This window comes from Pomacea canaliculata, linkage group LG5 (genome assembly GCF_003073045.1).
Source record: "Pomacea canaliculata isolate SZHN2017 linkage group LG5, ASM307304v1, whole genome shotgun sequence".
Classification (NCBI taxonomy): Eukaryota; Metazoa; Mollusca; class Gastropoda; order Architaenioglossa; family Ampullariidae; genus Pomacea; species Pomacea canaliculata.
In genome coordinates, this window is record NC_037594.1 from 21,075,164 (window position 1) to 21,099,778 (window position 24,615).

The 24,615-nt window shown below is 35.7% G+C and overlaps 1 protein-coding gene across 6 annotated transcripts; it reads right to left on the reverse strand.

Annotated features, from left to right (window-relative positions):
• LOC112564158 (SMC5-SMC6 complex localization factor protein 2-like) lies at positions 1–23,976 on the reverse strand. Of its 6 annotated transcripts, none has more exons than XM_025238786.1 (22): positions 23,846–23,976; positions 22,464–22,531; positions 20,791–20,806; positions 12,420–13,889; positions 11,621–11,696; positions 11,054–11,117; positions 10,299–10,406; positions 9,577–9,621; positions 9,376–9,436; positions 9,075–9,112; positions 8,523–8,688; positions 6,883–6,972; positions 6,515–6,661; positions 4,923–4,983; positions 4,514–4,612; positions 3,818–3,895; positions 3,404–3,482; positions 2,787–2,984; positions 2,247–2,374; positions 1,817–1,900; positions 1,549–1,617; positions 1–917 (listed from the first exon to the last, which is right to left on the reverse strand). In XM_025238786.1, the coding sequence occupies exons 2-19, from the start codon at positions 22,521–22,523 to the stop codon at positions 2,342–2,344; spliced, it is 2,889 nt and encodes a 962-aa protein (XP_025094571.1). In that variant the 5' UTR covers positions 22,524–22,531; positions 23,846–23,976; the 3' UTR covers positions 1–917; positions 1,549–1,617; positions 1,817–1,900; positions 2,247–2,341. The 6 variants fall into 6 exon arrangements, with proteins under 6 accessions (XP_025094571.1, XP_025094569.1, XP_025094570.1 ...); XM_025238784.1 differs by lacking the exon at positions 20,791–20,806 and adding an exon at positions 14,475–16,133 and having other exon boundaries at positions 23,846–23,916; XM_025238785.1 differs by lacking the exon at positions 20,791–20,806.
• Between the last annotated feature and the right edge of the window lie 639 nt (positions 23,977–24,615).

The following is a 24,615-nucleotide window of genomic DNA, read 5'->3' on the forward strand; positions in this document are numbered from 1 at the left end:
TCAGATAACAAGAGCTGAGTTTAATGAATCTGCAGAGTGGCAAACTAGTCAATAGAAGAAAAAAATAAAAAGCGAAGGAAAGAGTCAGCAAATGGACTAGCACTGTGTGGACTATTGTTATGAGCATTCTTAGGCCCCGCGGTGACCAAGGCATAAGGATTAATTTGGAGCCTAGTTTCCATATTCCAAAACAAATTACACAAAACATAAAGGATGAAGGAAAAATTCACCAAAAAGTTATTGATGAGGGTTTTAAATGTACGATTTTCTTTCATCATGTTGCATTTTGAACTGAGATGCCAATACATGTATATATATTTGCTGCTTTAAAAAAACAAAAAAGCTGTGCTCATAACAACTTGTTTTTCATTAGAAACTGCTTTAAGAGGATTCCGCTGAAGGCATTAAAACAAATGGATAATAATCAAATGATGACACTGTTATAGCTGCCTTCATCAACAACCATTGCTTGAAAGACAAATTTTGACAAAATTCAGTGCCTCATATAAGGGAAGAAAAGAAAATCACAATGCACTTTTAACAAAATAATTCTAGTTCAGTTCAGGTAAACTGTCATCATCATCATCATCACCGCCATTCTCATGATAAACAAGATACTTTTCAGAGCCTCTTTCCATAGAACTGTCAATCCCACACTCAGAACTCCAGTTCATTTCTACTCTGCTGTTTACACAATCCTTTTGTCTTATGCGAGTAGTGGTAGAACCCACTGTGAGATCTGAACCATCTCCTGACGATGAATCCAAGTTCATTTCCACATTCCTTTTTGTGCTTTCTAGTTTCTTAACATTCTGCTCCTCCTTCACATCTTCATCTGATTCATCATGAGACACTGAGGCTTCAACTCTTTCCACATTCATTTTTGTTGGCTTTGACCAGCAGGAAAAAAGGCTCCTCTGAAAAAACAGGAAAAGCCAATTTGCATATCACTCTGCAAGTATGGATGTGCAAGAGGTGGTGAGGGGGGGGGGGGGAAGAAGAAGAGGAGAATAGACAACAGCTGTCTTTCATAGCACCACTAATACTTCTGTTTCTCTAATTATATGAAAATGGGTAGCTCAGTATATTTGCTTTCATTTTGCTCGCACAGGGCTTTTTAATATATTTCACACTTTTAATTTAAAGCTACTGTTGTGGGTGTTTTATCACATCTTTAGTCTTATTAAAATTGTGGAGAAAGTCTATTTCCAGGTTCACAAATCTTCTGCTATTTCATCCATCTTCATGTCAAATTACTTGTAATTTTTTGTTATATCGAAATTTTCTTCATAATGAAAGGACAATGGTGCTTACAATGACAGTGACATCCAAAAGGGTTGTGTCAGACCAATACTAGTAGAATGTGTCCTTTTGCAGTCTGTGAGGCAGTATGTATATATGTATAGGATAGATCTGATTATTCTTTGTTTTGTCTCTTCCATCGTAAGTCCAAGTGCAGTGTCAATTAGTCAATAAACAAATTCTTATTCTTAAATAAGGGACTGAGATGATAATGACATGAAGTTACTAATAGTTGCTGACTCTTACCTGACGTTCATTGGCACATTTGAGTGCAAGAAGCCACTTGCTGCGCATGCAAAGCATCATGTCCTTTACCTGTGATACAGGTACATAAAAACTAATAATGTGCATGTCATATGGTGATGTCTTAAAAGTATATCTATTTCACTGAATATGGGGATCTGTACAACTTTCAATAATAAATTTAACAACTCCAGTGTCTAGCAAATGATTATAATGTAACAAAAATTACAACAAAAAAACCTAAATAAAAGAAAGATCTAAACACACCAACCTTTGCAATATCCATCATACGAAGATTATCCTTGATCTCAGATATTAGCCCCTGGAAATTTTCTGCCAACTCACACAGCTGCTTCTGCAAAAACAAAATAATACCTAGAAATTTTGACAATAATCATGTGAAGTCTAGAAGAGATCTACATATATCCTATTAGTAAAAGCTTATCTGTTTATCTACCTTACTAGAAATTTAAAGACCCACAAAATCCCGAAACCAAACTTTGCTCATATGATGGTGAAGTCTTTAAAAATTGTATTCTCATACCATACTGAGATTTATAGGAACATTACCAAAAGTCCCTAATTTTTTTTTTTGTGGGTAAACTAATAAGACACAATACAAGGACATAACTTCCTTGAGAGTTTAGTAACATTTTAATAATCAAAAATTAATTAAATAAAGAACAATTTATTCAACAAACCCTCTGAGAGAGTCTTAGGTTGACAGGACCCACACACATGTCCAACAGCTGAACTAGACTGTAAAGATGGTAATGGTCACCATGTATAAATGTCTTCATCTGGGCAGCAGTTCTGTCAGATCTTTCAACTGGCAATAGAATCAATGGCTTTTAAAACTGCTGTTGCATGTGGGCATTTTAACATTATAGATATATTTCTTCATGAATGATTGTTCACATTCTCCTTGTGATCCAAACATTTTTCAAACACTGATTATCTTCTACTGCCAAAAGCAAATTCTATTGAATTGATAAAATTGAAAGAAACCTCTACCTGTAAAACCCTATTATATTTTATCATTCCATTTATATAGGCCATAATAAAAAGCTTCACACATATAGTCACCCAACAGGCTCAAATCATACTTCCAAGTGTTCTTGCCTATGTCAAAAGCAAACAAAATGTAAATAATCTTTGGCAAGATTAGAGTAAGATGTGTACACGCCCCTGACTAAAACACACAAGTGGATGGCACAGAAAAAGTTGGCTCTGGAGTTCACCTTAAATTTTCTGACTTCTTTCTCAGTATTTTCAACATCACCACCATCACCTAGAGGCAGTGCATCCTTGAGCAGCTGGAAAGCCATCTGTTGCTGCAGCTGCCTACTCCTCTCACTGAAACCTAGGTGTTGTGCCAAATATACATGGTTGTGGTGGTGACTAGTCAGTCTGGCTAGCTGATGGCTCAGTGATGGCACCTGCAAAAAATTTAAACCACTCACTTTTTTTAAGCTTTTTTTTTTTAAGCCATAAAGACACTGGATTATACTCAGACAAACATTAAATTATCTCAGACTGCTGGGTTTGTGCCTATTTGTCCTGATTTCCTTCCCAGTGTGCTGTGTGCTGTGTACTAGTCGTCCCCCCTACCCAATTTATCTGGTTGAAAAAAAAAAATTATATGAAGAAATTCAGCTGTCTAATTTTGTAGATGATATAAAGCTAAATATCATGCAAGCAATCTTCTATTTAATATGCACTGAACAGCATAACAAAAAGGGTGCTGCTTCACATTTCTACACTATTTAAGTTCACAAAAAACCATCTGACAAAAGTGCTTTCATAATTCAAAAGCTAAAAATTTAGACTATAATAAGTATAAGAATAAATGACTCACAGCTGTGAGCCACTGCTTAAGACTATAGCACTTCATAACAGAAGACAAGCACACTTGAATCTCATACTGCAATATCTGGCTGCAATCAACAAAAGAAGTGCTTAATTGGATACATCTACAAAAATCACATAGAACAATGTTTTGAGATTGTCACACAATGCACAAAAGTTTAACTACAGGATAATATAATCAAAATATCACAACTGTATCTGAAACAAAGTCAAGCATCAGTTCAGTGTTTGAAACATAAACAGGTTCACTAGAAAATACAATCTTCCTGGCATAGCAAATGACAAAGTAGTAAATAGAAAATTCTGTTTTCTCTTTTCTCGTGTATTACCACAGACTACAAAAGCTAAAAGCAGACAAAATGAGGAAGCAATGGAACTTGTTTAATGTCTAGCACACACTAACTTGCTAAGCATCGGATCCAAAGCCAGCTTGCACAACATCAGCAACAGCTGTGTCAGTTCTCCGTTACTGTAGCTAGGCCTGAAAAGGGTACAGCCATATGACAGACGTAAACTACAAGACAATGCATTCACTTTCTTTGATTCAAAAATAAAAACCATCAAGAAAAGTCAACAGAAGGAAAGTAACAGTTGAGAAAGTTATTGTTGTACAAATGAGCATTTAAATAAAATAAAACAAAACAAAACAAAAACCCAAGAACACTAATATTTAAAAATAGAGTTAAAAAGTGTAAAAATCAGTGATCTGTCCTTTATCTTTTCTCACATTAGGGTATTTGATTTAGACTGGTGTCCTATGGCAACATCTAATTAAAAATGTGTGTAACATGGAGCTGAAAGACAGTCCCCATGTACCAGTAAAAACATATCAGTTTAAATGTGTGACTTCTTCTCAATAATATTTCTAAGTCACATGACAAAATCAAATATATTTTAGTCCAATGAATATCACCAATTTAAGCTTTCATTCATGACAATTTCTGCTCTATATTCCTGCATATGCTACACAATGAATCAAGCATAGTCGTATAATTCTCATACATCTTTTGGGGGGCTTTTAAAGACCTTTTCTTTATACAATGAACAACAAGTATAAAAAAAGATATGACATAAAACTGAGGAATAAACATAAAAACACCTCGCCTGAAGACAAGATGACAACACCCTCAATACAGCTTCGATGTTTCTGTAGGTCACTTTAGGCTGAGGTACAGAATGTCCTTCATCCAGCACCTCACTAGAAACATTAAGGGGAAAAAAAACACACTTTAGCTGCAGATGGAAAAAAGCAAACATTAACAACTTTAAAAAAAAAAAAAAATTCTCTGCGAGTTTTTAGTCAAAGTCCAAATAATATGCATACACAATCAGTTATAAAACCAATATAAAGTAATATTTTTTACTTCAGTAATCATTTGTCAAAAATAAGTCACTGACCCACAATTACTAATCACTAAGTATTTGCACACATGTAAACATAGATGTACAAGTACACATACACATTTAACATGCATGCATTAAACTTATAGTATTAGTAAATTTCCTACCTCAACTGATTTATATTACATACAACACTCTGATCAAATATGACTTTCTCTGGCTTGGCTCCTGCAAAACAATTCAAAAACATTCCTCAACATGCATAATAAAGTACGTTAACAGACCTTCCTAAAATCAAATTCCTAAACTAATGTGATATCAATATTTTTGGTTTGTAATGACTTATAAAAAATGAAATATGATCAGCACAATGCCCACAAATTCCACTCACTAAGTCATAAAAAAAAATTCACTGATCATCTCAAAGCAACTGAACATGTAGATTAATCAGATATAATGACAACTTTCCCTATTACCAAGATTTTACAAATCAAGGTAGTTTGATCTCTCCTGAGGTGAGGAGGGGGGGGGGTCACAGATCATCTTGCTTTGTAGACAGATCGTTAGAGTGTGACTAAACTCAAAAGACAACAATAGCATATCTTTTAAATGTATATCAATGTTGCCATAAGATAACAATATGCAACTTCAGATTTACAAAATAATGCTTCACAAGCATTAATGAAGCATAAAATCCTGAAATTAAATAACTCCATAATCAGTAGCAACCCAAAAAGTATATCACTAACCTCCCTTAAAGGACAACATAAGTGCTCAAAAATCGTTGGAAATGAAGCATAAAGTGACACGAAAACTTACTCCGGTGGTATTTTATGACAAAGAGGCATGAGAGATATTATATTAATATTTTTCTCTTAATCACACCTGGATTTGTGGAGAAAACAGGAAGCGACAAAGGGAAGTATTTCTAAAAACAGCTTCATTTTGCAATAAGACCCAATGTATTATTCTGATATGTCACTTGTTGCAAAAAGTAGGTTGAGACAAATATTTTTTAAAAAGTCATTTGGTATCATGATTTTTAGCATAATTGTGTGAAAATACAATTCCTGCTTATTTTTTATAGTTTTGTGGGTTTTTTAAAAAAACTGGTTTTTTTACTCGACTTTGTCAAAAAATGTTTTAGTACTGTTGAGTGGCTCACTTTCTACTAGATTTCTAAACAGATCTACTAGCTGCATGACACGATCATCCTACCAAAGATAAAGCCTTGACAACATACAGTTCCAAATGTCGCATTCCTGACCTATAAGCCTTAAAGCATACATGACAGAGGATTTGGGGAATAGGGTGGAAGTGTGTAACTAAGTAGATTGCTCATGTATTACCATTATAACATTTTTTTATTGACACCCTGCTTTTGTCATCAGGAACTGTTGCTGTGTGAGGCCTGTTTTTCAATGGTTGCTATCATATCAAACTTTTGATTAATATTCTGTATAAGTCCATACGTGAGTGAAATAATTTACGCCATTCACTCTTCACATGTGATTCTTCTTAGATATGCTGATTTTGAAAAATGGGTTTAGTCACACTTTAAAATGCTTACAGACCTTGCTCTCTTTTTTTTTCTTACTCCAAAAAATATTTTCCAAAGGGGGGAAATCAGGAATTTATTATTAAAGAGTGCAAGCAGCTTTCAGAAAAATGATGCCAGTTAACAGTGATCAAATTTAAAAATAAACAATAGTTTTAATAGTTTTTATGATTACAATTGAAAGATACAAAAGCTCTTTACCCCAGTTGACAAAAATACGCAGGATGTCAGAAATTTCTGGAGACCAAGTGTTACATTCTGGTCTATTTGTTTCCATATGCCATTGTATCATTTCAGCTATCTCCTCAACACACTTCAGTGCAATGATCCCATTACTATGCACCGAAGCTAGAACCATACACACAATCAGTACTCATCAGTCAAGCAAGGTAAATAAATAACAAGAGTTATACAAATATCTTGCAAAATTAATCTTACAAATCTTCTAGAACATTTGTTTGGTTTTTTTTTACATAATATAGTTACTGCTTTTGTCATAAACTCTCTCTACATATACATATATATGAAAAAGGTGCAAAGATAAATGGCTTATGACTAAATAAACTTACACAGAAAGAACATCCACCGCATTAAGGACTCCTTGCAGGATAAGGAGGTCATGGATATAACTCCTGAGCAAATCAGATCAGACACATATGCTGCAATGGAGATGAAGATTTTATAACAAATACAGTGTTTACTTCAGTAATGAGTCAGTTGCACAAGAACTCAACACTAAAGCTTTCATATGAAGACAAGAGTTGGTTTATTTATTTCCACAATGGAGCGGCATGATGACAATAAAAGAATACACTTCCTCGTCAAGTTATCACTCCCCTTTGCACAATGATTAGTCCACTTACTAAACATGGATGAGTTGTGGTAGAGAATCTTAGGATGTCGTCTTACCCCTATTAATCTGATATAATAAAGATCTACAACCCAGGCCACGAACTCAAAACTACCAACCACCTTCCCTGCTGTCATATGGTCCTCCCCTCCACTCCTCTTTGTGCACACTAGACGATCATTCCACTGGTTTTGACCAGAACCCAATTCTCCTGGCCCACACCTCAGCAGTATCTCTGTCAGCAGCTGCTGGGTGGTGAAAAATAAAAAACTATGCATAAAAAACCCTAGATATGCACATTGACTCGCTGACACCATAGATTAGCAGCCTCGCATCTGTGAAGATCACAGTCACTATGTAGTCAACTGCACTGTCCACAATGGTCAACTGAGTGCATGCATACATGCAAGTATATGAGCATGTGTATGCATGAAAACATGATTGTGGTTTTGATCCCCTATCCAGTCTTACCAAATCTAGAAATGACTGCCCTCTCCCTAAAACCAAAACCATACCTTGCCTATGATGCTACAGCTAAGGAATATAGGTCAACCAGAGTGAAAATAAAAGTCTTATGGTATTTGAATGGGGTACATCATGTAAACAGTATTGGGAAAGAAAGAATAAGGTTACAATTGAATGAGGTTAGAATAGTTACATTCTATCTGTGTGTATCTACTTCTACTAGACTCACATAAAAAAAACATACAGATATACATAAATCACAAGAGTACATCACACAATAACACCTTCATTACTACCGTTTCTATTTCACATTCATGCATTAAATTATGACATGTTCTACTCAGAGGGAACATTTACACAGCAAGTGACTCTCCATTAGGTGATGAGAGCAAGACATCCTGCACCTTTGAGCATTGTATAACCCAGCATTGTCATGGGTTAGTCACTACAGGTGATGTCTAACATGAGAAATTACAAATTTAATACTGTGTAAGCCCAGACAATCTTTTACTTATTAGCAATTTTAAAGTGCCAAGAAAATTTTGGAATTTTAGGAATTAAATTTATGTCTGGCTATTCTTATGCATGATGTCATCAGTTGTTTTGCTAGCTATAAAGTCATAAAAAAGGAACTTCATAGTAATGATGAAGGAAAAGGCATTGAGGAATGGATTATCTTGTGATTCCTCACCACTCAGACATACATGACAGGAGATTCCAACTGATGAAATGCCAGGTACATGCCATAAAACATCAATGATGATGCTAATTATAGCACCCTGGTGAAAACAGGAAATCACTTTAGGGAAATCACTGCCAACAAACAAGATAAAATGAAGGGTAAAAAAAAAAAATAAATAAATAAATAAAAATTGGAAAGTAAAGCAGCCTAACCTGGCTGGATGTTGGCAATCTCTTTTTCCAGACTGCTGTTGTTTGAAGGTGAAAATCCACACCTGAGAGGTGACAGTGCTTCGTTAAATATTCTGCCACAGCCTGTAGCTAGCAAAACTACTTCACCAGGGTGTACTTCTGGAATGTGGCTATAGTTGAGCTTTAACTATTGAACATAAAATTTGAGACTTCATGAAATATACAATAAAAAAATGGCAACTAGATAACTACTAAGGGTGAAATTTTAATATTCTCAAAGTGCATCAATCTTATCTCCAGAACCATAAAACACTAAATCATTAATAACTGACAGAGGTGATGATAAAGTAGAAATTATTCATAGAATGCACATTTCAAGCTACTTGTCAAGCTACGGTGAGAAACTTGATAGCCATGCATTAGAGATTATTCTCAAAATTATAGTTACACATCATGCTAGACAGACAGCTATGCCCTAAATGTAAGCTCTGTTTTTTTTTAAAAAAAAAAACATGAAATTAAAGCAGACTTAGAATACATGCATTACAATCATGAAAAAAAACGGGGGCTTACTTTTTCAAGTGCTTCTCGATGTTCTGCTGAAAGACCATCTGAAATTATGAGGAATAAGTTGTAAATTCTAAGCTGTAATAATTACCCCCAAACCCCACCCCCAAATATGGAACAATACAACCTGAACATATGAATGGATGCAGGTGATGTTAAACTATATCATGAAGCACTCTTTGACGTCTATATGGTGACAGTGACACGGATATAGTAAGGAAAGCAGTGTGGAAAAAAAAAAAAAAAACTGAAAACAATTAATCACCAACTCTAAAGGTTAATGAAAAATTTGTCTACTTTTAATTACCATCATCAGAGTTGCATTCATTCTCGCCTACAGCCTCAAAGCCTCCAAGCAAGATTCCTCTCTGAAAGATTTCAGCACAAACCAAGTCAAAGTTGCATGAAGAATTACAAGAATTACAATTACATGCTATATCTGTCAATAACAAGATCACTGCATGATCAATCATAAATAATGAAATGAAATAATTATCAAATAGTCAACCTGAAGTTTTTCTTGCAGGGTCTGAATCTCTTTGTTGACTGCCTCCTGCAACCACATGAAAAGATTATGTGAAGAATAAGTCCTTCTGTCAGCTACGCATCTACATTATATAGTCAAATAATAAACGAGATTTTAACAGATATGGTTAAAATATTCTCATGCATCATGCATGATGAGCCATTGCATAATAAAAAAAAATTAGTTCAATATCAGAATAGTTTTCACAAATAATGGGCAAAAAAGTTGGTCATTTACCCAAAAACTCTCTAAATCTAAACACCTTTCTAAGGGTTAGTATACATTTCCTTTCTCACTCACACACACACACAGAGGCAGGGGGGTAGGGGGAGATTGGTGTTTTACGCTGTGCCAGCAACTTATGGCTATATCACAGCAAGGCAGCCAGCCCTGTAAACAGATGCCACGTGCAGAGAAAGAACAGCATGCCCGAGACGAGAAATGAACTCAGGGCAGCCAACCTTCACTGTATAGGTGACAGGCGCTAACCGTTGTGCCACCGGCCCGCCCTCACACACAGAGGCATCAAAATGATGTAAGAAACATAAAACATTAAAAAGCAGGGAAAAAGCACCAAAATGAAATGTGACAAAAATGCAATTTAGTATCTCTGCTGGATAACAAACATCTAGAGCTAAACAAAAATGTTCATGAAGCAATTTTCAAAGTATTTTGTAATATGCATACTATGAAGGCTTTCTTACATTTTTTTTGGTCTCCATGAGCAGGTAATCCAAAGAATACTGAGCTGCAGGCTGTGCTGTACTGAAGGAGTGAATGGATGTATCAGGTGTGGCCTCATCCACCAAGTTCTGTAAACAATCGCATGAGTGGTCAAAAAAATGTGAAATATCAGTAAATGCCATTCAAATCACTAAATGAGACTTAAATACGTATTTGCAATATGACTAAGAATTTAATATTCAAGAACACTCATGTTAAATATTTCCCCACTTACAAAAACACATTAACGCCGTAAGATATAAATTTTCTAGTAAGACAGCTATCAAAGTTAAATGAAAAATATATATATAAACCATACATAAAATGTACATATGTCAAGACATGATTTTGAGTATATGTTATTTTAAATGCATCCCTTTACATGTAAGCAAGCATACGTGTGTGTGTGTGTGAAAGTGAGAGAGACTTCAGACTTATTTATTTATGCTTAAGTAGACAACTGATGTACAGTTACATTTTGTAATTCAACTAAAAGAACTAGCATTGGTATATAGCTGAATGAAGAGAACAATAGAGATTGCACACACTTGGGTATTAAAAACACCGTGCTGGCAAGATGTGCACAGTTATATTTTGTAGCCCAGCAAAAAGAAATACTTTGCTATGTACACGCAAAACAGAAAAAGAGAGAGAGCAAGAGTGAGAGAAGCAGAAACATCTCCATTTACTATGTATGCAGTTTTCCCATTGAAATTTTGAAACCCATATCACTTACACTGTTATGCTGCAAGCTAAGTGAATCACATCGTGATGAAGGTGATGAATGATGAGCTGCAGAACTGAGAACAAAGAAAACTTTCATTCTTCAAAATAAAAAAAATTAAGCAAAGAAAACTTTTGCCTGAACCATTAAAAATTTCAAATGGTGAATATATTACAACAGTAAATCCACTGAAAAAAAAAAAAAAAAAAAAAAAAAAAAGAGGGGCTCAAAATTCTGAAATTCCATGAAACAGCAGGGAAATCTTTTTTTTAAATTTAACACTTAACAGATATGGCCTCGAAATGTAACATCTTAACCGATGGAAATATGGCTAAAACAATCAAATGATGTGTTGAACCTTCATAGAGTTGTTTTAAAATAAAACATCAGAAATAGGGAGGGAATAGAAACAGTTAAAATTCATCTGCATAACCCTTAATGAAAAGTGTTATAATTATTTTAATTGCTTTACAATTCAGCTCGTTATTGCAATCAGGGAAAAACACTAAGTCCACATAAGTACTACAGTGGGCATGAATGTGTGCTTACAAATAAATTCATTTAAATACCTAAACTTACAATTTTAAAGGTGAATCTAGCCCTTCACTCAATTCATCATCAGAGGAATCACTGCTAAACGATGGAATCACAGCACCTGCAAACAATATGATCACAAGTGTTAACTTCCAAAATGCAGATAAACCCTTGTTTCTTTCTCATTTCATGGTAATGTCTGTGTATGCCATAAAGTAACCGCAGTAACCACAGGCTTGCACGTGTTATGCTTTTAATTCGTATTCATGCGAATTGCATGACTCCGAACACAATGCACAAAGGCTGGGGAAAAAAAAGTATTTTTTAAAAAACCACAAGCAGACAGCTTCATAATAAATGCCTGAAGATTTGACTCTCTTTTTACTCTGAGCCCAATTCAGAGGTTCTCATTGGTCAAAATATCATCAGGGTCCACACTGGTTTGACAACACTAAAAATAAAATACATAATTAAAAGGATGTTTTTATTACTTGCTCATTTTTGAGGATTCATTAGTGGAAGAGAAGCACTTTTAAGGCCTTAATTTTGAAGCAGGTGTAAGCACCTGTAAGTGCAATATGGACCCTGTTATATGCACGCATCCACCCACACTTATGGGTTGAGAGCGTATATTTAACCCCCTCCAATCTATCCATGCACAACATGTGCTGTAACACTAATTCCACAGTATATACACACATTTACATATTTCTTGTAAGTGTTTTCAAATGTTTTGAATAATAAATCTTACTCTCTTGTGCAAATTTAAATGAAATTAAAAAAAATTAATGGCAGAAAAGTAACTAAAAACAATGCTCAAAACACTTAACATATTGTCACCCACCATTGTAAATGTCGTCAAAGAAGTCAACCCTTTCATGGTCAGCACAATGCTTGCTTGCATCAAAAGGATGAGGTAAGGCTGTAACCGATTTCTCTTTCAGCTTTGCAGAAACAGGCTCTTGTGTATTTCTGGAGTTCTGGGCAGTGGCATCCAAAGTATCATGTTGATCCTGATGTCTACTGGAGTCCAGACTGTTCGAATGGCAAACAGCTTCCTCTGAGCTTTTAGAAAATCTTCTGTTGCCTTGCCTAGGAAGTACACTTAAGCTGGATGCTTCTTTACTTAAAGTAATGGTAGTATTCTGGGTGCCCATCTGGTGAAGTTTTACAAGCTCAGGCTGTTTTGATTCCTTGCCATAGATGGGTTCTAGGACAGGAGGCGATGAGGAGCTGCTTTCTGAGGATCCCTGTCTTCTTGTATGATGACTGAACTCATCACATGTTTCCAAGTAAACTGACTTCATACTTGTGGAACATCTGTCCTGCATATTTGTTAAAACCTGTCTCATTCCCGCTGCTGTAGCAGAATGCTCAAAGTGCTTTGCTGGAGTCACCAAGTTTTGATTGCCACACGGCTCACCAGGAACAGAAAATTCTGGGATGTTGGTGTGAACAACACTACCTGGGGGTGTATACCGATTCTCAGCATCAATGTCCATCTGGAAGACTTCAGATTCTTCAAGTTCTTCCATCTCAACCTCTACATTATGCTCAGTTATTGCCAAGTGCCCTTGTTCTTGCCCAGTATGTGAAATTAGCCTTCTTTCCTTCACTATATCTGGTTCTCTCATCTTTTCTTCATCGTCATGAGATAAATCAGTGTCAGATTGAGGCCATTTAGGTCTGAATTTCTCAGACCCCTTTAAGGCATTCCGAAATGCTTGGAGTTTTTCTGGAGAGATCAAAAAAGGCTGCTTGTCTTTGGTTTGCCATCCTTCTTCACGATGACCATGTGATCTGTTATCAGGATTATTACAACTGAATGCATTCTCAGTTTCTTGTACAGATGACTGTCCATGAGGCGTTACTCTTTGTGTGGACCTTGTGTGTAGAGAGCCATCAGCATTGCCAGTTGCTTCTTCCAAACTGCTTATACCAGATCTTGCATCTGATCCATAAACTTGGTCTTTCACCGGATTTACCATTTTTTTATGCTCTGTCTCATTTTTGCCACTGATAGAGTTCAGTGAATCCCTCTGTCTTAGGTCAAAACTAACTTCTTTCCAACTCAAAAGAGGAACAGTCAGAGTTCTTTCAACAACACGCTTGCTTGGCACACTATCTGAGCGTACACTGATAACAGTAGGAATAGGTGAAGACTCCATCTGAAGACATTCACTATTTTTAGCAGCCACCCTGACGGTTCCTCCTTTTTCCCCGTGTTGTGGTGGCACAGAAAATAGCCAAGGTGCAGATTGCTCTGTGTCACCTAGCAGCTTTGTAGTGTTCTTCTCTGGCTGAATTTCCTCATCTGAAACATTTTCATATATGGTGTTATTGCTCAAGCCCTGGCGGTTTTCTGCCTTTAACTCAGAGTTACCTGCACAAGAGTAATCTCTGCATAATAAATATTTCCCATTTGGTTGAATTTCATCATCTGAAACATTTTCATATATAGTGTTATTACTTAAAACTTTGTGGTTTTCTATCTTTAATTCTGAATGACCTGCACATATGTGAACTTCTCTGTACATTGCAGATTCTTCAGCTAGCTGAATTTCTTCATCTGAAAGATCTTCATAAACAGTACCAAATAAGCCATGACTGTCTTCTGTTTGTTGCTCTAAAGATAACTTGGACAAAGTCTGAACTTCAAAAGAATTACTGTGCGACCTTTCCAACTGACTTCTTTTGGTTGGTTTGCTGTTACAATTAAAACTACACACAGTTTCCTTGAAAGATTCTACATCTGGCTGAACCTCTCCATCTGAAATATCTTCATAAATAATATCAGGTAAGCCAAAGTTGTTTTTTGTTTGTTGCTCTGAAGATAGCTTGTGCTTTACCAATGTCTCAGAGGAAAAGTGTTTACATACGGAATTTTCATCAACAGTACCTTGTTCATGTTTGCACAATGCACAACCGATAGCGTGAAGATGTTGACATTCCTTGCTGCTACTAAAAAGTCCTGATTTTGAACATTTTATCTCGTCATGAGAATCCCTTAATGAATCCATTGTAGAATATTTATTTCCTCCTTTGCTGTTCTGGTTCTGATGACTATCACTTTCAACAGATGAAAAGTTCTCTAGGGAGGCATCATCAGATCTCTGAGGTTTTTTCTCCACTGAGGAACAAGATCTTTCCTTGGAACTGTTCTTAAAATCTCTAGAAAACCTCTCTCTCCTCTCTATTATGTAAGAGGGTTTTTGCTTCTGTGGTTTTTACTGTGTTTCTCTCTCTGTCCAGCTCCTTCGCCTCTATCCTGACCTTTGTCATGTTCTGCATGGCTCTGAGTGGTGTTTTATATTCTGCCTATCAACAGCAACTCCTCTATGTTTACCATGGTATAATGTGGTGAACCTATTCTTCTTATTCTGTCTGCTTTTATGTCTTCTGTGAGCATGCCCATAATTGTTAGCAAGCCCAAGCCCACTAGCATAAGATGAATTGACACTTGGTCTTTTGTTGCCCTCGAGTCTGATCTCCCTCTCAGTCCTATATGCTGGTAATGAGGCAAGTGGGATCTCTAACATTTCACACCCCAGTGATTGTAAAGTCATACCACTATCTGCAGTTCTGCTGGAAGCAGCAATTTCCTGCCGGCTCTTGCAAGATACATCATTCTCGGGTCTATTATGATGAAATAGTTGTTTTCTACATCCCTGATGTTGGGTTGAATCTGTCCTGCAACTGTGCAATGGACCAGTTTCTCTTCTATGCAAAATTTGTGAACTCTGATGGCTGCTTCCAATACAATCAAGCTGGTTTTCATCATTAGACAATTCTGAATTAGAAAATGAAGCTGTTTCTTTTAATGAAGATCTAGCTAGTGATGATATACAGGCTTCTCCTTGGTTCTTAACATCCCTGTATTCTTCATTTATCAACAAATTATTAGGCAATTCTTCAGCTCTGCTGTTAATAACTTCTTGTCCTTTTTCTGGAGAGATCACAAGAGGCTGCTTCTTTTTGGTTTGCCGTCCTTCCTTGAGCTGACCCTGTGATCTATTATCAGGATTACTCTGACTGGATGCATTCTCAGTTTCCTGAAGCTGACTGGCTTCCTTGCTAGATTTTGCCCCAACAGCTTTCATTATTCGTTGCCTATGTCTTCTCTTTCTCTGTCTTCTAGCCCTTCCTACCTGTCTGAATAATTCTAAAGGAAATTGTTTAGAAACAGCTTCCCCACATGTGTTAACTACAGCTGTGCTTGCTGCTACTTCCAATCCCAGCAGTGAAACAGAGGAATATTCCAGGTGTGCTTCAGTTCTTGGAACTGGTAAAAGGCCTAGGCCCAGTTGCTGATGAAATACCATTGTAGCTGGTGACTTTTCTGTTATTTTTTGTTTCTTACTGTGTGGAAAAGATTTGTATATTTGCTTATCCAAAGTGCTGTTTTCACCATTTTTCCTTTCATGAGTGTCTGATGCACTTTTAGAAAGCTGAACTAAACTTGCTGGCAATTCTGATGATCTAAATGGATGTCCATAAGACTTCCGAAGTTGTTTAATGGAAGAAGATGCTAAATATTCTTTCCCAGGTTCAATACTGGCTATAAACAGAAAAACACATAGGGTAAAAGATGGTACAGTTTGTATCATCCATCGTCAAAATGCAATATGTGTTTCAGGCCACAAGCAGACAAGCATCTTTTACCAAATAGCTACAGAAATCAGAAAAGATCAACAGGAAAAAGAGCAATTTAAATTTCTACTTCAATGTTTCTGCATTCTATGTGTAGTAATATTAATGTCTTTTCATATGCTAGAGATCTTTTCAAAATACCATTGAGCTATTATATCATTGCAAGTTCTGTGGCATAAGTCAAATCAAAAGCAGTGTAAGCAGCATGCAAAATATGATTGCAGGATTTGAGGACTAAGCAGTGTGTTCACCCAAGTAATCAGCACTTATTCAACTAATGTTTTAATAATAAATAATAATAAATGCAAAATTTGTAAAGTCCATGCTCATACTCCTAAGGAGCATGCTCTTTCGCCTAAGAACATGACATGGACAGCATACGAGGGACAGGAAACAAATAACACATGAGCTAAGAAAGAATAAACAGCAGCACTAATGATGAATAAAAACAAGTACAGAAAATGCAAAGAGGAACCAAATAACAAGAACTGAGAGTATCATGATAAAGATCATCACTTACACATTTCTCACAAGCTGACATGCTGCTGGAACATAATGGATTTGAAGATACTGCTAATGTGTGACTTTCTGCTGTTAACAAAACACCACTCTCTAGGGATGTTTTATCTCAAGACCCCAATACATGTTCACCTTAAACATCATTTTTTAAAACCAAAGATAGATTTTGGAGCAAGTCACATGAAGCAACTACGTAATCGACCTGGATCTTACCGCTTCATCATTTATCTGAAAGCCACAATCAAACGCACCAGCAACTTTGGCTGAATTAAATTCAAGTTTTTTATAGAAGGATCCACTTCATGTGTTAAAGTACTGTCTGACACAGCATGTACTAGGGATGACATGTTTTTTGTCGATGTGGTAGATGCACCAGGTGGCAGTGATGCTTCCATTGTTGAGGCTGTATAGAAAGTGATGCGACAGTCTTGCATTTGCTCCTCAGAATCTAGCGAACTGTTAACCTTCTCTTCATGCAAATACTGCAGATATTGTGACAGCTTCTGGCAAAGCTTCTTTAGAAGATCCATTCAAAAACACTGGAGAAACATTTACAAATGTTCCAATCTCTGCAGATGACATTTTGGCCAACTTTACCTTGCCAACTCTTTCAGCCAGGCTTGAGGACATCTTTTGATCTGCATTTCCATGATTTGCAGCCATTACCTCACTGAGAACAACCATATCCTCAGAATTACAGCACAAAATGACTTTAAGAATTAAGTCATGACTGGTTTCTTCTTGACAAGGTGCAGGACTGACTATTACTGGGGTAGATCTATTTCTATTGAGGCACCATCCTGTGATAATAATGCAGAATATTTGCTGGACTGAACTAGTGAGACTAGTTCAGGGCTTGGCAGTCCTCTTGACAATACCATCTTTTGTTTTTCTTTTGAGACTGAACATTCTTGGACAGTGATTTCTGGATCTTTCAAAGACAGTTTTCTCAATAGTTGTCAGCATAGCTGCTGGAGTGGCCCGATTTCTTAGACTCATCATTCACTAATGAAGTTTTCATACCATCATATAACTCATCCAAAGACCTGTTACTGGTATCTATGCTGTGGCATAAAGATTTTGTCTTCCCATCAATGGATGAAAACTTTTCCATGCATCTAGCTTTCCTGGAGTCAGTCACACATGAGAGGGTTCTATGATGATTCTGTCCTTTTGGTTGTGCACTGCTGCAAAACTCTGAAGACTCATTCTGTTGCAGCAGAATTGGGCTTGAGAATTCTGTTGACATTTTACAGCTGGGTATCCAGTACGTCATTATTCCTTTCTGATGGTCCCAAAAAAGTTAAGAATGTTCCACTGGCTTGTGCTGGAACTACAAGCAGGTACCAATTTTCCAGTATGATTTCTTTTAGAAGCAATGGAATGTTTTTTTAGACAGTTCAAAAATGCTGTGTGAAGAATTGTGCTGAGTCCATACAGATTTGGTTGGCCCCTTATAACTCATTTCTGAAGCCTCAACCCGTTTTTCTGATGGTTCCAAATTGTTAAGGGGAGCAGATGATGCTTCCCCAGATGAATCTAAAAGATCTTGTTCCACAGACATAAGTTCACCGTTTCTGAATGCTGTTTGTGGATCAGTCATTGAAGATTCAAATCTAAGCTCATTTTATGTTCATGTCTTGTCTTCACAACAGAGATTCCCAATTGATACAGCTGACATAATGCCCTTTCCATCTAGCTTTTCTGTGTCCTTATCCTTCTTGAATCCTTTTACCATTTCATCTACTTTCTCCTTGCTTTCTGATGGTTGCATTTGCCTTTTCAAAACTGTACCTGCCATTCCATGCTGTTTCCTTTCTGTCGCCTGTCTCTGGTCTACTGTAATATTTTGAAGTTTAAGAAAATCTATGCCCTTTCGCAAATGAATCTGTGCTATAGCACTGCCATATTGGTTTTTTTTGATAATGCCTGCCTCATGCCCTCTCAATTGATTAATATCTCCAGTGTAATTTGACCTTTGGTTATGTCCATGTGGCAAGTATTTTCTATTATGGAAAAAAACCTACCGTTTTCAAAGAACCTCTGTTAAATGGTGTTGAGAAGTTATTCCTTTGCCATTCAGCAACATAGCCAGTGTTGTGAACATTTCGTTGAATTTGAGAAAATTTATGCTCTTTCACAAAAAATTCTTGCAATCCTCTGCTGCTGTTTGACGAAAAACTGTATGGTGACCTAGAATATTCTCTGTACTTAAGTCCATCCATTATGTCTGATTTGCCATCTGTTGATTAAGTTCCTATTCTCTAAACTCTGAGATGGTTCATACAGCCTTGAAGAGGATCTCTGGTCTGTTTGGTTTTTGCCATGCCTTCTAAAGTCATAAATCTGCTTTTTGGTGCCCATTACTTTTTTATTTCTGGGTGATCACAGTTTCATATTGTGATTGCAGCAGTTTCTCTGTGGATATTAGTCTGTTGTGGAATGTGTTTTGAGTGATTCTCGTTAGGAATGATTGGTTCCTCTTTTCTAGATTTTAAAATGTATACTGTGTATTTTTCGTTAAGAATTTATGTACCCTTTCAAAACTTCTTACGTTGTTTCTCAAAAATATCTGAAATTTTTAGTCCATCTGTTTATTCTCTAAGTCGAGACAGCATAAATACATGATGCTGTAGTACTAAATGACTACAAATTTATGCTTTGCTACACACTACGATGTGGATAAAAGGAGAAAAGAGGTGGTGAAGAGACAAGGCTTTGAAAAAAAAAAGACGTGCATGATAATGTATCCATAAGTATCTGCTGAAACCAGTAAAGCCCTGCAAAAATAAATGACATGCATAAGCTGAGAATCTAAGCATAGCATGTAAATGCACTGACACTCCAGAGAACCCATATGCAAGAAAGTCTAGACAAAAGCATCCTTGTGCATTTAGAAGAGTGCAAATTAATGGCAGACAAACACAAGCAAGCTCACAAAATAATGACAGTCAGGGAGTCTGTGACTTAAGATGGATGTGGATTTCTCAATGATTTAAATAAAAAGCAAAAATATTCATGGTGGCTTTAGAGGAAAAAGGATCATTTTGCATACAATAAGTTTCATGTTTGGTTAAGTAGGCACAGTGTTTCTAACTGATATTACTGTCAATGATGAAGAGGTAGAACACCTACATTACTTGACTTGAAAATAAAGTCACAGGCGTTGAAAATACATTTATATAAGTTACATATAAAAACAACAAGTGCTGATTATTCTTATTGTTAAAGGCACATACTAATTTCAAATTAGATCAAAATAAAGAATAAAGAAAATGGGAAAGCATGCAATATATAACTAAAGCAAGCAAATCTGTTGCACATCCTACAATAGGGCTTGTAATGATTCAGCCAAAAAAAGAAGGAACTCCGACTGGCTAGAATTAGGTATCCCCAACTGATAATCTCAAAGAAATTGAAGATGTAGATTAATCAAATGCAGGCGGTCCTCGGGTTATGCCAGCCCTGAGTTACGATGTTTTGTGGTTATGACACATCTCCCATTTACTGTATAAAGCCTTGTTTTTACTTAAGTGGTTTCGCGTCGTAAACGTCGTAACGCGAACTTCGTGTTTGGTGCACGTTTCATTTCATTATTAAATGTATTTTATAAGTGTTTTTCGATAATTACTGTGTTAGGATAGGATAAGTGCTTAAAGTATGCTATTACGTACAGTATGCTCGTATGTTCTGACTTACAGCGAAAATCGGTTTACAACGTGACCTAGGAATGGAACGTCATAAGTCAAGGACCACCTGTATACATTTTACTTAGTGGGTGGGGAAATTGTGGAAATATTTTTTTCAAAGGGAGGAGAATTAAAGGCTCTACTGTAAGGGGAAAATGGACTGTGATAGTTAAAACCTGAAAAACAAATAAAGTCTGCAAAAAGTAAAATATCTTTGCAATTTAAATATACACTAATGCATTCAATATCAAACTGCCGATTTGACAGTCTTCTAAATGACATTTTAAAATAAAGAAAAGTAATAAGTCTTCTGCTTGGAAAATACTGAATTCTCACAATTCGATATGAAATACAGACCTTCTTTCCATGACAGCTTTCAGGGGAAAAGTTGAGAGATATATAAGTCTTCTTATTATTATTAAAAAAAGAAATATTGTAACAATTATGTAGCACTACTCTTTCTCCTTCTCTACCCCTTCTCACCCTCTACAAGCTGAGTCATGGGTAATATAGGTCTCATTTATTTTTGGATTGTTGTTTATATATCTTGCTGTTCTGTGCCTCTGTAATACACTTTCAGTTTCACTGTTTATATGTACAATTCAAATGATTACAAGTTCAACAGATTTTATTACTGCTATTGTTTTCTTTCTACAACAATTATAATATATGGCAATTTTAGAATCTGAAAATGCAGAGTACCAGTAGTTGTTATAAGCACATTCATGTAAACTTTATCAGTGTTTCTTTTATTATCAATTCCGAAAGTATGACATTGCATTTAAAAGGAGATTTTCAGTTACTTCTAATAGTACCAGGGATAAGACTATTCAGAGTATGCTATGATGATGAATAAACAGATGTCAGAGTAACTTACTGGCCTTTTACTTTCACAAAAAAAGATCTCAAAAACATCTTCTGTTGAATCATTTGGGCTCACATTCATGGATGTTGGCAGTTTACCACATGTAAAATTGCCAAAATTCAGGTATGTAACCAGCTGATTAAGTTAACCCAACAGACAAACTCTTGATCTATAAACCACCAAGTAAGTAAAGTTATCTGATTGACTGGCATAGCAGAAACTAACCCCCAAAAATGACACTGCACATGTATTTGTTGACAAAATTATTAATTTCTTTTCATTCCAAAACTAAATGAGCAATGCGCAAAAAAAAACCCCAAAGGCAGAATGTCAACTGTACTATTCAGTTTCATTTTTTTAATACAGAATTCGCTACTCATAAACTGTCAATTAAATTAACAGTATATCTCAAACAGCTCTTTACCATTAGCTCTGTCCAGTTCATTAATAAAGTCTAAATCAAGTCAGTGTTCACTATGGTTGAACTAAATCATTATCTCCACCATATTTACCCTAGGTGAGAGAAAGTTATTGAATGGGGAGCCCTCTAATAGAATACTAGCTGATAAGATGATTTGGGTAAGACTGTCCACGAATATGGAGTTTTAACTGCTATCTCCAGTTAGCTGATCTATCTAGTTTGGGTAGCTTAACAGGCTAAATCCATCTGCTCCCCAAGTATGGCTCATATTCATATTATGAGCTGTGGTGCACAAGAAATAAAAAATTTAGCAAAAGAAGGAACAAAAGATACCAAAATGGAACAGGAAAAAAAAACACCTTAAAAAATAATAAACCTAATATATCAGGGGCCTTAGTCATAATTCCTGTAGTTCTGAAGACTTCTCACAATTAATGGTGACTTGCAAGGGTAAACAGGTCTGCTAAAGTCAAATCACTGTTCTATAATACATTCAGTAGTTATAGCAGAAAACAGGAGCATAATACAAAGAACAAAATCTGAATAAGAATTTTCCATCCAAAAAATATGTGATGGTTTTGCAATGTCAACCAAATTTTTGGAAAGGGACAAAAGATGAAGAAAGTACAATGTTAAAGTTTTAATATTAAAAATACTTTAAAATTTACTTTTTAACAAACATCAAAAATCGTCAGGACATATGCCAATAAGACATAGTATGCTATTTAAAAAAATAAGACACACCTCCAATGATGCTTCCTCTGTGATAAGATGATCCAATTTTGAAACTTGTCCTTGAGTCATCTTTTTGTCTATTATAAATAATAAATCTTATTAACTGATCATTAAGTAAACAATAAAAACACTGCTAAAAATAAAATGGTGATGTTTAAAACTGCATTGTGACAGCCTCAATAAAAAAAATGTACCTAAAAATTGTCTGAGCTTTTAGAATCACAAGTTTTTCTTTAATGCTGCATTTTAAAGTGCATATATAAGCAAGTGTATATAGAATAACTGGTCTTGACATTGCTTAGTACTGGATTGTATGTACAGCAGTTTTAAGAGGTGTAGTTATTTTCTTAAATACACCCATGCTGAAGCTATGCTCTTAAAGTAATAATCGATCAATCTGATACATACTGAAATGCCTACTTTTTTAATCTGAAATCTTACATTGTAGATTTTCATTTGCCCTAGTTAAATTCTGCATTTTTTCATTTACTGTGGCTATGTGAACATAATCAATCTCAATTACTGTCCATGTTTGAATGTAAAATAATGATGTTGCCATATATCTAACATATTTGCACTGTCAAAAGCTAATTGTATGCTTATTTTCCACACTACAGTTTATGAAAATGTTAATGATGATGGCTGCTATTGTTTCCCTTGAAATGGGATTAGGCCTACTCAATAAAAAAAAATTAGAGCTGGAATTTAAGGATTATTATTAATTATGAAATTAATCCTGTGACAGAAATGTTGTCTAATACTGCTGAATATAATAAAGAGATAATTGATTAAAGAAAAGGTAGCAGTATTGAATACAACAAAAAGTAAACACCTACACATATGTAACACTCATCATATCTATAGCAAAGATTAGCTAATAACTTATGGAATTGGTCGGTATGGAAAAGCAGCAATAAAAAAACATGCTTGTAATGGACCAAAGTAACTATGAAGAATACTTATACAACTGCATAGTTTTGTTGATTAACGAATTCTTCACTTTAACACTGTCTATCATTAGTCATACAGCACCGTAATTAAAAATGTGCTTTAATTTCACATTAACATACACCTACTGTACTATACTTTCTTATTTTCACAATTATAAGCGAACAAGCAACTTTTTTTCCTTTTTGCTGACTGGAACTTCATTTTAATTTTTGTTTTTTTGTGGCATCACTGTATGGTATGCAACTTTTCTACATAGTTAGGCAATATGGTCTTTATTTTAATCGACAATTTCATCCTTTCCTGATCGGCTGCAAAACTTCAAAACACAGCTTGCTTGCAAATGGCGGGCTTACAAAAATGTATCAAAGCTCAACTATTAACATTGTTAGGTACATAGGCTTTCTACAACAACAACAAAAAAAAAAAGGAATTATTAATACCTTAATCCCGAGACCTTCTTGCCTGCCATGTCCACAACATTTTGAGATAATGAAGTGACCGAGCCTATTTACCTTTACGTCTTTTACCGTAAACTTCAACATCAACATCTGAACGAATTATCTCTCTTGGACGTTTAAAGACTTCGACGTCACGTCCGGTATAGCAGACGAAGACTTCTGAACGTACAGCAGGTGTACTGTGCCAGCGCAGTGGGAAAAATATTAAAACCACCAATAACTGAAGGTCCTTGTACAGTTTGTTTTTGTAAATCTCGTCTTTACTAGTCCACCAGACTATCGCAAGGCAGCTGCCAATGCAGAGCATCGTCGATCTCTGATCTCACGCGGTGCAGAGGCATTATTCACATATGAACGAGACTGATTCCAGCGCCGAAATCATGCGTGAGATGAGATCGTGTTTCATACATTCTGGTTCACTGTTCACCTACTTTTAGAAAATCAGAATTTTCATTCGTTTATCTTGTAGTGTTGTTTCATAGTCAACTTTTGTACACTTAGTGCTGGCAAATCAGAAATTTCATTCACTCATTTATATATATCTTGTTAATGTATATTCTTACCTTTCTCATGACAAAGCATTGCAATGAGTGGTGGCAGTTAATTAACTTTTACTCTGCTGAAAGGGGAGGCACTTTAAGTTCTTGGAATTTCGAAGATTGTGAACACTACACAGATTATCTCCATCTCCCGAGGTACATTTCCACCATGCCTGCAGGCACTATGTGCGGGTCCCCTTCGGGCGCAGATTA

Excerpts from the sequence above, each read along its gene's own strand:
- LOC112564158 (XM_025238781.1), bottom strand. The coding sequence starts at position 14,595 with ATGGATTCATTAAGGGATTCTCATGACGAGATAAAATGTTCAAAATCA. Across the intron at positions 11,118-11,620 it reads CTAGATTCACCTTTAAAATT|TTCTGCAGCTCATCATTCAT; the intron begins GTAAGTTTAGGT and ends CTTTGTTCTCAG. Across the intron at positions 6,662-6,882 it reads GCGGTGGATGTTCTTTCTGT|CTTCGGTGCATAGTAATGGG; the intron begins GTAAGTTTATTT and ends GTATGGTTCTAG.